We start from the raw sequence: 12,469 nt of genomic DNA, 5'->3' as shown, positions 1-12,469 counted from the left end.
CTCTAGTTAGATCGGTGGTCCTCTGGCTCCAGTTAGATCAGATGTCCCCTGGCTCTAGTTAGATCGGTGGTCCTCTGGCTCTAGTTAGATCAGAGGTGCTCTGGGTCTAGTTAAATTGGAGGTCCTCTAGCTCTAGTGTCTAATGAGGGTCACCTGGAGAACTCATTAAACATAATGTGCAGAGGGGCTGGGGTGCAGGCTGCGCTCAGAAGCAGTGTGTCTGGTACAGAAAGGGAAGGCCCTGTGCCTTCCCCCAGGAAGCTTACACTCTAGCAGGGAGACAGATGTAAGTCCAGACCAGCCCTGTGACTGGCACAAGGCCAGGGTGCTGGGGGAGCATGTGGACTCCAGCCATGGGCAGCCTGGCGGGATTGGGGTGGGAGGGGTGGGGAAGGGCCACCTGAGTGCTACTGGAGGTGATTCACTGGAGAGCAGCTGGCGGGCAGGGATGAGGTGCAGGGTGGTTCCGGCAGAGGTGTCTGTGAGGAGAGCAAGGGAGCCCACATGCTCCAGGTGGCTCAGTGTTTCAAGAACACGCGGGGCGTTTGTGAGGAGAGTTAGGAGCATGAGTCTGGAGAGGTAGGAGAGGCCCCATGTGCCCTGCGAAGGCGTCTGAGAGATCTGGAGCAGGGGGACCGTGATATGTCCACCTACCTGCCATTTGAACCCTGGCACAGGTCAACCCCAGCACATCAGGTCTCCCCTCCGCTCTGCCACCCAAACAGCCGGCAGCTCTGAAACAGCTTGTCCTTCCTGCCTTTTGACCTCCTGGGCTGGAGCCAGAGCCTGGGACAGGGTGCTCTCCAGGCTGCAGTGGCCATGGAGTCCTGGATTGGGTGGGTGACCACCACAGCCTGTTTTGCTCAGGAAAATCTGGTTTACCTTCTTTTCTGGGTGTACAATTAGTATCACCAACCTCACTCTCAAAATGATTCTGCTTTGGTGGACGAACGACCAGGACAGCCCACCTGCAGGGTGACCTATGGTGGCCCTCGTGGGAGAACAAGAGGCACCAACTGCATATGTGACCCAGAGCTTTTTTGATCATTGCTCTGTTTGTAAAAGTACCACAAAACCTCTGGTTCACGAAAAAAAGAAAGTTGGTTTCTTTGCTTCCTGAGTGTAAGAAGTTAGTGATCTTACCTCCAGGTGGTAAAGGAGAATCAGAAAAAAGGGTGGGAGGAGAAGATGAAGGAGGAGGCAGGCAATGAAATGGAAGCATTTAAAGGCATCGTGGCTTAACTGCAGATTCTGTCGCTTCCCCTAGGTGATTTCATGTTTTCTTTTTACTTCATCTCATAATGTTTCACTAGGGAATGAAATAAAATGGTTTCAGATTTATGGTTACTTTATCTTTACTTCTTTCTTTCTTTGTCTAGATTTTATTTGCAACAGATGACTTTTTTGCTCCTGCAGAAAACCTCATAAAGGTATGGTAAATTGGCATTCTGCAACATAAAGGGTTGATGTAGAGAAATCCATACAGCCGTGTTAATTAAAATCTATCTGTATATTTGGGATGGAGTCATGTGATGTGCACTGGCAAATTAGCATATTAGAACGTTAGAAAGACATGCAAATCAGCATGAACTCACGCCAAAACATAGCAGAGACAGGGACTGCAAAGAATTCAGGACTGCATTGTTTCACGGGGAAAATTCTGAGGTCCTCAAATACCGCTCTTCTGGCTAAGGTGAATTTCATCGTCTGTGTTGGGAAGAAAACAGATCTATGTCTTGAATTTTCTGGGAAATGTTTTACCTGCCTAATTATAAAAGTGGAGGACAGCTTATTAAAAAAAATAGAGCAATTGCTGACAAACATAGGGAAGAAATGGCAGCTCTGCTGCAGTCCTGCTCTAGTCCTGCTCCTCTGCCGTACCAGTGTGGAGATGCGAGTTCTTCTGCGCGCAGAGACAAACACAGGTGCACATCGAGTTAGTGCCCACGTACAGCATGCGTGACTGTGGCTGGGGCCTCCGGGCCTCCACCGTGGGCAGCGGCCATCTGGTTACCCTGGTGAAGTGGTTGCTCTTTGTCTGGGCGGGACCTGGCTGGGTCCAGAGCAAGCTGAAGTATGGCCCTGAGAAGGCACCTTACAGTGTTAACTTACCTATTCCCCAGGAGAAAGTGAAAGTAAAATGAGAAAGGGAAATGTGAATCGAACTTTTTCTAGGTCACGCAGTTACTAAATGCCAAAGCTCTTACCATTTTACCACAGGTCCGATCTTTGAAACACTGAAATGCATGCCTGCCTTGACCTAGTTGTTCCACAGATTTACATCGTTTGCACAAGTGGGCAAAAATAGGTAGAAAACATTCATTCTGGTATTGTATGGAGAGGAGATAACCAATCTAAATGTTCACTGATTGACAGGGAACTCAAGAAATTATAGCTTTTCCAGATATGGACTATTATGTGGCTACTAGAATGAGTTCAGCCTGGCACCGTGGCTCGCACCTGCAATCCCAGCACTTTGGGAGGCCAAGGCAGGAGGATCACTTGAGCCTAGGAGTTTGGGACCAGCCTGGGCAACAAAGCAAGACCCCATTTCTGAAAATAAAAAAAATTATCCAGGCATGGCTGTGTGTACCCGTAGTCCCCACTACTCAGAAGGCTGAGCTGGGAGGATTGCTTGAGCCCAAGAGGTCGAGGCTGCAGTGAGCTGTCATCATGCCACTGCACTCCAGCCTGGGTGACAGAGTAAGACCCTGTCTCAAAAAAAAATAAAAATAAAAATAAATAAATGCAGGCTCTCCATTCACTGACAAGAAGAGAGATCCATGTATATTTTATGAGCATAAAACAGAGTTTGAAGGTGCATACATCAAACAGTGAGATGTGATTATCTGTGAAGACAGAGGTGGGCTTGGAAATGGGGTGGGAGAGAGAGGGTGGGGCACTATTTCTTATATTTTATACTTGAGCATATATATATGTGCACACATATAAACACATACACACATACATATGTGTATATATAGTCACACCATAAAATCACATGAGATACATATATATATATTTCTCCTTTTTAGAAAAAATAACATTACAGATAAATGTAAAGTTCACCTTTCACATTCAGCTTGAGTGCCAGTCCACCCCCTCCCTTTCCACCATTAACACTGTTGTAGGATGGGGAGAATGTGTTAGTCTGTCGGGGCTGCTAAGACAAAATACCACAGAAGCTACCGTGGTAGCTTAAACACAGTGATTTCTTGAAGTTCTGGGGGCTGGAAGTCTGAGACCGAGCCTGAGAGAGCGGCAGCTCCAGCATCTGGTGAGGGCCCTCTTGGGATGGCCACCTGCCGGTGATACCCTCAGGTGACAGAAAAGAGAGGGGAAGCAGGTCATCTCCCACCTCCCGGATGAGCGCTCATCCCGTCATGGGGGCTCCACCCTTGTGACCTCATCACCTCCCAAAGTCCTCATCTCCGAATAGCAGCACTTTGGGGATTAAGCTTCAACATACGAATTGTGGTGAGGGACAAATATTCAGTCCGTCTCAGAGAATTCTTCTAACGTATTTTATATACTTAAATACACATATATTCATAAATATATATTTTACATTTTAAAATTTATATACATACTTTCACAAGGCACTTAACATTCTGCACTTTGTTTGGTGGGGGTGGGGCAGGATCTGGCTCTGATCAGGCTATCAGGCTGGGTTGCAGTGGTGCGGTCATGGCTCACTGCAGCCTCGACTTCCTGGGCGCAAATGGTCCTCCTGCCTCACTGGGACTTCAGGCATGTGCTGCCATGCCCAGCTAAGTTTTAAATGTTATGTAGAGATGAGATCTCTAGCTCCCAGGCTCAAGCAATCCTCCTGCCTCGGCCTCCCAAATGACTGGGATTACAGGTGTGAGCCACCGTGCCCGGCCCTAAACTTGCTTTTCTCACTGCGTGTTTGTGAATTCCATCTGTGCTGATGCGTGTACACCTAGGCCACCCTCTTAGCTGCTGAACAATAACTGCCCATGTCATCGTGGCCCAATTTATGGCCCCCTTTCCCTGTTGATACACATTTAAGTTGATGACATTTTGCAGGTATTGAAAACATCCTCATACAAGCATGTGTGCACATGTGTGGGTTTATACACATGTGTGGGTTTACACCTGGGACTGGTGCTTGGTGTTTCTCTTTTGTTAAGAACACATCTGTCATCACATGGCATGTGCCACTTTTACAACAGTACGTTTTCCTGCCACTGGTTCAGTAGCGTGTGTCTCCAACTTCCCTCACACCTTCAGTGTCAGTCCAAACACAATAGCAGCAGTAGCAGCAACACACCCGAAACAATCAACCTACCACCAAAACTAAACACCAGCAAGTCTGGGGCCTTGGAGGTCTGGGGTTTAAGTGGGAGGTGTACCTTCTTTTCTCCTTCTGGGTTCAGAGCAGAATTTTGCACTTCCTGATGAGTAATGGAAAGGCTGCAGTGTGCGCTATTTTTTTTTTTTTTTTTTTTCTGAGACTGAGTCTCACTCCCTTGCCCAGGCTGGAGTGCCTTGACGTGATCTCAGCTCACTGCAACCTCCACCTCCCTGGGTTCAAGCGATTCTCCTGCCTCAGCCTCCCGAGTAGCTGAGATTATAGGCATGTGCCACCATGCCCACCTGATTTTTTTTTTCTTTTATTTAGTAGAGATAGAGTTTCACCATGTTGGCCAGGCTGATCTCGAACTCCCAACCTCATGATCCGCCTGCCTCGGCCTCCCAAAGTGCTGGAATTACAGGCATGAGTCACCGCGCCTGGCCAGTGTGTGCTATCTTTAGGATGTGATTTGATCGGCTGGGTGAAACACGATGAAACCCCATCTCTACTAAAATACAAATATTAGCCGGACACTTGTAGTCCCGTTACTTGGGAGGCTGAAGCAGGAGAATTGCTTGAACCCACGAAATGGACGTACCATGTGCTAGGCACACTTAAGGCTGACAACAGCCAGAGGAGGTGGATAGCACGATGGCTATTTGCCTTTGACAGAGGAGGAGCACTGAGGCACAGGAGGGTGGGTACCATTGGCCATGGGTCCCCTGCCTGGGAGGCTGGGCGGGTTGGCACACCAGGGAGTCTGGCAGGATCCCTGGTTAGTGTCTTATGCAGCAGCTCCCATCAGAGCATTCCTCCACCCCGGGCCCTGCTACCTCTAATCCCTTCCTCTGCTCCTGCCTGGGAGCTTCACTAAACAGTAACGTAAGATCCTCTTTGCACGACTTAATGGAAACAGGGAAAGTATCCCCACGCTGGGCCACCCACCAAGCACAACAATTTCTGAGCATCCACACTATTCCAGGGTCTTTCATGTCGGCTGTGTCAACTTCAGGACACTCCTGCAAGGATGCGTTTATTCTCCTCGTTCTGGAAGATGAAGTGCGCTCAGCTGTCTAAGGAGACTTTGTGGGGCGTCAGAGACCATGCGTTCCTCAGGGGTTGCAGTGTGCTGTGTGGGTTCAGCTGGACCCTGAGTGTCCAGCCTGCTCTTCCTATGACTTTGGATGAATTCCTTATTGAATAGTCTACCTGGCCTGCTTGGAAATCTGACCAGACTCTCTCACTTTAATACCCGTGTAGGTTGCTGTTGGCCTACAGAGTGCCTGGTGATGTGGTTGTTCCTGCTGCTATCAGTGGTCAATTCTGTGTGCTGAGGCCCACAAAGAAGTAACATTTCTTTTTCTGAAGATGATAAAAGTGGAGGCATCCCTCAATCTGGAAGGGGCTAGCTGGGCATGAAGGTGGTGGCAGAGGCTCCCCTAGACCTGTTTGCACCATTCCTCTGGCCCTGTGGGACAGAAGTGGACTTGTTGGAAGCCAGGAGATCACATGAATGTTAATGATTACCTTGTTGTGTGTCTTTGCCCTAGAGTGACAGCCCGTGCTTTAAAGAGCATGAATATACTGAGTTTGGGAAATGGATGGATGGCTGGGCGACCAGGAGGAAAAGGATTCCAGGTAATAACAATGGCTAGCTCATCGCAGTGCATCTGACACTGCAAAATTAAAAACGGGGGCTGTTGCAAAGCCAGGGTCCACTTTGGGTCAGCTTTAACATGGGGCCCTGGAATGCTCTGTAATCTTGGATGTCCTGATCTGAACATCAGGCTCTAAGTCAGGAAGGGGCGGCGTGAGCCCGGATCACTGACATCCCACCAGGCACAAAGGGTGAGAAGCACTTTGTTGGGAAAATGAAAACCCTGGTGAGGTCTGCGGATGGAAAAAAGAGTGGTTCTCACTGAGCAATGTGGCAGACGTTAGGCAGCGTGCATCTTCTGGGTCCTTACTACAGTCTTCTGGAGTAGGTCTCCTTATCTCCGTTTTACCACCATGGAAACAGATTCCCAGACTGAGCCCAGGGCACACTGCTAGCAAGATAAGCTGGGGACCGGGCCAGGGTCTGTTCTCAACACTGTACCCACTGTCTTTTATGATTTTATGCAATTTTTGTTCATTGCTACTACTCAGTCTCAATCAAAATATACCTCTTGAAGTTGAAGAAAAGCAAACAAATCCAGGTATTAGGTTGATAATTGGAGTTTTACTTGCTACTCTCTCAAGTATTATAGAAATATTTGATATTTCTAGTTTTCTATCTTTCTACAGCACTTGAGGCAGTATTAGTTTCTAACAAATCTGGACATTTTAAGGTGGGTTTATCTCTGGCAGCAAATAACCAAGAACTCCATAGTGGCAGACTTGACGTCAAGACTCTGAAGGCTTTGGTAGACGCAGGCAGGTGTCTGACCAGTGGTGGGACTGGAGGCTGAAGGGTGCTATGGCAATTCCCGAACTTGAGATGACAGTGAACAACAGTGTCTGCAGGAGAACCAGCTCTGCTTACTACCTGCTGAGCTTGGCGAGGTGCTTTCTACATCACACTACCCAGTCTGAGCTTTATGGAAGCTAATGGCATCCCTAATTTACAGTTGAGAAAATGAGACTCTCTACTGTAAGAGGTAAGTAATTTGCCAAGGACAGTCATAGGAAATGATCCATTTGGAACCAGAGTCAGGTCTTCCTGGATCCCAGCCTATGGATTTTCTGGTCTGGCCAGAACTGAGGATTTCTGTTGGGAAATGGTGGTCACATGCGGCCAGGTTATGAGAGATCCTGCAGTCATATTAGCTAAGAACCGCCCCAAACAGGTTTTCCTGTGATGGGCGGAAGTGACTCCCGCTGTGGGTCAGGTGTGTGTGGGGTGCGCTACCTTGCATGCAGCATCCGCTGTGGGTCAGGTGCGTGTGGGGTGCGCTGCCTTGCATGCACCGTCTGCTGCGTCGACCCTAGTGAGGTTGCTCTTGTCCTCTGTGCTGCTCAGGTCACAACTGGTGCGTCCTCAGGTTGGGGATCCAAGGAGTCATCCGGGGCTTCGACGTGGACGTTTCTTATTTCACGGGAGATTACGCTCCTCGAGTGTCAATTCAAGCAGCAAACTTGGAAGAAGGTGCCTTAGGAACCACTGTCCCCAAAATGAGAATTATGAGGTCACATGGCTCCTCTGGCCAGCCACATCCCCACAATTGCTCACTTTCCGTACGACCCAGACAGCTTCAGGAACTTGACTAAGGCTACTTTACTGTAACAGAGCTGTAGGATTAGGACCCCTAATAGAGCGCTCTGTGGTTTTTGATTTGTGGCTTAACAGTGTTAACAGCCGGATGTAGATTTTATCATTCCCACGATCCTTCAGCTTCACACAGAGGCAGGCCATCATCCCTGGAACGTGGGTGAGCAGGTTGCGGGGTGGGCGGGAGGGAGTGGGTTGTGCCTCAGATGACCCGGGTGACCAGGTCTGGGACAGCTGTGGGGTGAGCAGCACCAGCCGTGCTTTGGGCTGTCCAGGTGTGTGTGATGGGGCAGCTGCTATGGCATTTTTGGCAAGGGTTTCTATCTGCATCTTGGAATGCTGGGCCTATGAATCCCGCAGCCTCTATAAATGAGACATATTCTGTGAAAGGGCCATATACATAGAGCAGACCCCAGGTGCCGAAGAAACCAAGAAACCAAAGAAAGAGGCCGACAAATCCAATTTGTTGGTAACGAGTGTTTTATTGGGGGAACTTACGAACAGAAGCGTGGCCTCGGGTGGCAGCAAGATGGTAAATCTCTGCACTGTTACTCCCGAGACCCAGGGCTCACATGCTGTAGGGAAAGGGTCTGTGTGCCCCAGTGGGACAACTGAAGGCAGCCTGCGGAACAGGGAAGAGGGCTGTGTGCGTCACAGCCTCTAATTTGTGCGATAACATCAAGGTTGACATGTTCTGGACTAAGGACAGTAAATCAAGTTGGAATCAGGACGTGTTCACAGGATTGAGGCTAATCAGACATCAACATGGCAGATTCGCATCCAAGATGGAGCCACTTTGTCTCCACAGACCTGTATTATTATTCCTTTGATATCATCTGATGTTGACTTTAGCATTCATTTTTAAAAAATATGTACAATTATGTGTGTGTGTATACACGTACGTAGGGAAGATAAGTCAGTGTGGGTTGGCAAGTTTACAGTGAACGTGCTATGTGCACAGTACTGCATGAGGCTCTGTGGACATGAAGTGGCCTTGCTCTCCGAAGATGGCTGGGGCACCTGAACAGGAAATGATGCTATGAGAGATGCTGCTCTAAAAGCGGAAATGACCAATGACAAGCGAGTAAGATTGTTTCGGCAAGTCCCTCAATTGCCTGTGAGTGCTTCTCTTTCTGAATTGCCCCAGAATCAATCCTAAGGATGCCCCTGGGAGAGGTGGTGTTCCTGGAATGGACCTTGTCACAGTCCAACTTTGAAAACTCTAGTGATGTGATAAACTTGTTGAAGTTTGAGCTAACTTGGAGAAAACATTTACTATTTGACAAGCAAATGCGGTATCAAACATCTTGTGCTATTTTTTGATGTGACTGTTAATATATTAAATATTGAGGAACTTCAACAAGTGTGTCCATTACTTTGATCATTTGATACTTTGAAATATCTTTAGTGTTATTTGCAAAGTGAGAATTACCATACAAACCACTGAGAGAGTAGATTCCCTTTGATTTTGAACCCTAATCTTAATCCCGAATGGTCATTCCGACTACAGATAAACTACCAGAAATCCCAGAAAGAGGAGTCAGGACAGGAGCCGCAGCCACTCCCGAGGAGTTTGACGCCATTGCTGAGGTCCATCTCCCCCAAATGAATTGGGTCTTGTCACCAATTATTAGGACAGTAGGGAAACTGCTCTGCACACCTGGCTGTGCAAGGCGATTCTTTGGGACACCCAACCCTGGTGCTCCCAACATCATTTGCTGACCCACTGTGGCCTTACAAACGTCTCAGTGGTTCATTCAGCCTGGGAAGAGTGAGCATCATGGCCTATGAGGGACGTGGAGCCCTGCTCAAAGGGTTCCACCAGCACCCACCTGCAAATGGCTGCTGGCCCCGATGAGCACACGTATGGAAACTGATAGTAAGCCTTTAAACACTTTTTATACCAACTTGAAGTAACTTTTGTGTGTGGAGAATTTAATAAAAGAAACAGTTGGGGGAAAAAAAACAAACAAACCAGGGCTTGTGTTTTGGTACATTCTTGTTTTTTTTTTTTTTTTGAGGCGCAGTCTCGCTCTGTCGCCCAGGCTGGAGGGCAGTGGCCGGATCTCAGCTCACTGCAAGCTCCGCCTCCCGGGTTCACGCCATTCTCCTGCCTCAGCCTCCCGAGTAGCGGGACTACAGGCGCCCGCCATCTCACCCGGCTAGTTTTTTGTATTTTTTAGTAGAGACGGGGTTTCACCATGTAGCTCAGGATGGTCTCGATCTCCTGACCTCGTGATCCGCCCGTCTCGGCCTCCCAAAGTGCTGGGATTACAGGCTTGAGCCACTGCGCCCGGCCTGTTTTTTTTTTTTTTTTTACATTTATTTACTAATTAGTTTGTATTGTTTTTTACAGAAATGTTGATCCATAACAGACAGGAAAGTAAATAGCAGCAACAGTAAATAGGGCCGTTAGTTTGAGAAGTGCTAACCTAGAGAAAATGGTTGCAAGGGTCAGGCCAACAGATTTCCCCGGATGTTATGGTGCATGGCAATAACCTTGGTTTTTATTTGAACGTTCACGTCACCACTCCTCTGCGTGAAGACATTTGGAGGGGTCTGAGATCTTGTCCTTCATTTGCAAGCCTCTGCCACCATCACCCATTGGCTGTTTTGATCAGTGTGAAAAAAAAACAGGCCTTTATTCTGTTTTTTATTAAACATGGGGCTTGATATGTACTGTTTGTATTAAAGTGTTCCATTAGGTATCCATCATTAATTTTTATTCCAAAGTATCTCCACACCTTAAGTCCCACAGAGGCAATAGGATGACAGAATGTATTGTTTTCAAGAGCAATTGCTGACATTTCTATATTTATTGCTAGCTAAGATCTGATGACTGGAGTTACTTGGTTCCCATGACAGAGCTTAAGCCAGGAAACCCTGCTTCCGGCCACAACTATTTTCTTGTCAATTCCCAGCAGAGATGGACTCATATCAGACTCAACATTTTCCCAGGTAATCATGGCATGAACTTATCTCCAGTTCCATGGCTTCTTTACTTTGTGTTGATATGTTTATAAAATATAAAATGACTTGGTAATTGATCTCTCTAGCATTTCAGGATTGTAATTTCCCCTTTTTATGCTCCAGAAAATTCTTGTTTTAATCCACAAATCAATAGGTAGTTATTGAAAAATTAGCAAGTAAATTAGGATGTGGTAGAACTAAGTTATATTAGGTTAGATAGATCCTAACTAGATTTCACAGGTATGTTATATTAGCAGCTGAAGTGGTATGTACAAATCACTCATTTTGTTTTTTAATAGCTTTACTGTGATATAATTAACATGCAATTCACTCATTTGAAGTGTACAGTCAGTGCTGTATAGCATACGCACAGACACGTGCAATCATCACCATACCTTTAGAACATTTTTATCTCCTCAAAAAGAAACCCCATATCCTTTAGCTATCATCCCTCATCTTCCCTATCCTGAAGCAACCACTAATTGACTTTCTGTCTTGATAGTTTTGACTATTTTGGACATTTCATATAAATAGGAATTATATAATACTGTTTCTTTGTGTCTGACTTCTTCCACTTAGTATAATGTTTTCAAGATTCATCCATGTTGTAAAATGTATTGACACTTCATTTCTTTTTGTGTCAGCCTAATATTCCATTGTATGGATAGACAGGTAGAGCATCTCAAATCTGAAAGCCAAAATTTGAAATGTTCCAAAATCCAAAACCTTTTGAGTGCCGACATGATGCTCAAAGGAAATGTTCACTGGAGTATTTCAGATTTTGGATTTGGAACACCCTACCAGTAAGTATAATGCAAATATTTAAAAAAACTGAAATCCAAACACTTCTGGTCTCAAGCATTTCAGATAAGTGATACTCAACCACTACCGCATTTCGTTTACCCATTCATTAGTTGACAGACACTTTTTTCCATCTCCTGGCTATTTTGAACAATGTTGCTGTAAACATTTGTGTACAAGATTTTGTGTGGACATATGCTTTCTTTTGTTGAGTGTATGCCTAAGATTGGACTTTCTGGGTCATATGATAACTCTGTATTTAACTGTTTGAAGAATTACTGGGTTTTTCCGAAACTGCTGCGTATTTTACATTCTTTTTTTTTTTTTTGAGATGGAGTCTCGCTCTGTCGCCCAGGCTGGAGTGCAGTGGCCGGATCTCAGCTCACTGCAAGCTCCGCCTCCCGGGTTCACGCCATTCTCCTGCCTCAGCCTCCCGAGTAGCTGGGACTACAGGCGCCGCCACCTCGCCTGGCTAGTTTTTTTTTGGTATTTTTTAGTAGAGATGGGGTTTCACCGTGTTAGCCAGGATGGTCTGGATCTCCTGACCTCGTGATCCGCCCACCTCAGCCTCCCAGAGTGCTGGGATTACAGGCCTAAGCCACCGCACCCGGCCGTATTTTACATTCTTACCAGCCACGTAAAGGAGTGCTGATTTCTCCCTATCTTTCCCAACACTCTCTTTTGTTTTATAGTCGTCCTAGCGGATGTGAGGTGGTGTCCCACTGTGGTTTTGATTTGCATTTCCCTGATGACTAATGAGGATGAGCATCTTTTCATATGCTTCCCGGCCATTCATATATTTTATTTGGAAACATTTCTCTTCAGATCTCTATTCACTTGTCTTAAACAAATTTCAACAGGTTTTTGGGGGAACAGTTGGTGTTTGGTTACATGGGTAAGTTCTTACTGGTGATTTCTGAGATTTTGGTGCACCCATCACCAGAGCAGTGTACCCTGTAACCAATGTGTAGTATTTTATCCCTCACCCCCCACCGTTCCCCACATTGTATCATTCTTATGTCTTTGCGTCCTAATAGCTTAGCTCCCACTTGTAACTGAGAACATATGATGTTTGGTTTTCCGTTCCTGAACTACTTCATTTAGAATAATGGTCTCCAACTCCATCCAGG

At 46.5% G+C, this 12,469-nt stretch overlaps 1 protein-coding gene across 1 annotated transcript in view; it reads left to right on the top strand.

Annotated features, from left to right (window-relative positions):
* ALLC (allantoicase) overlaps positions 1–12,469 on the top strand; it is a 45,835-nt gene that overhangs the window by 14,089 nt on the left and 19,277 nt on the right. The window contains 5 exon segments of the mRNA XM_011960949.1: positions 1,380–1,430; positions 5,869–5,956; positions 7,320–7,445; positions 9,079–9,158; positions 10,394–10,526. Of these exon segments, the coding sequence (XP_011816339.1) occupies positions 1,380–1,430; positions 5,869–5,956; positions 7,320–7,445; positions 9,079–9,158; positions 10,394–10,526 (478 nt within the window).

This window comes from Colobus angolensis, unplaced genomic scaffold, assembly GCF_000951035.1.
Source record: "Colobus angolensis palliatus isolate OR3802 unplaced genomic scaffold, Cang.pa_1.0 Scaffold53, whole genome shotgun sequence".
NCBI lineage: Eukaryota > Metazoa > Chordata > Mammalia > Primates > Cercopithecidae > Colobus > Colobus angolensis.
The sequence above is the reverse complement of the archived record's forward strand: the minus strand, read 5'-3'. Positions and strand labels throughout refer to the sequence as shown.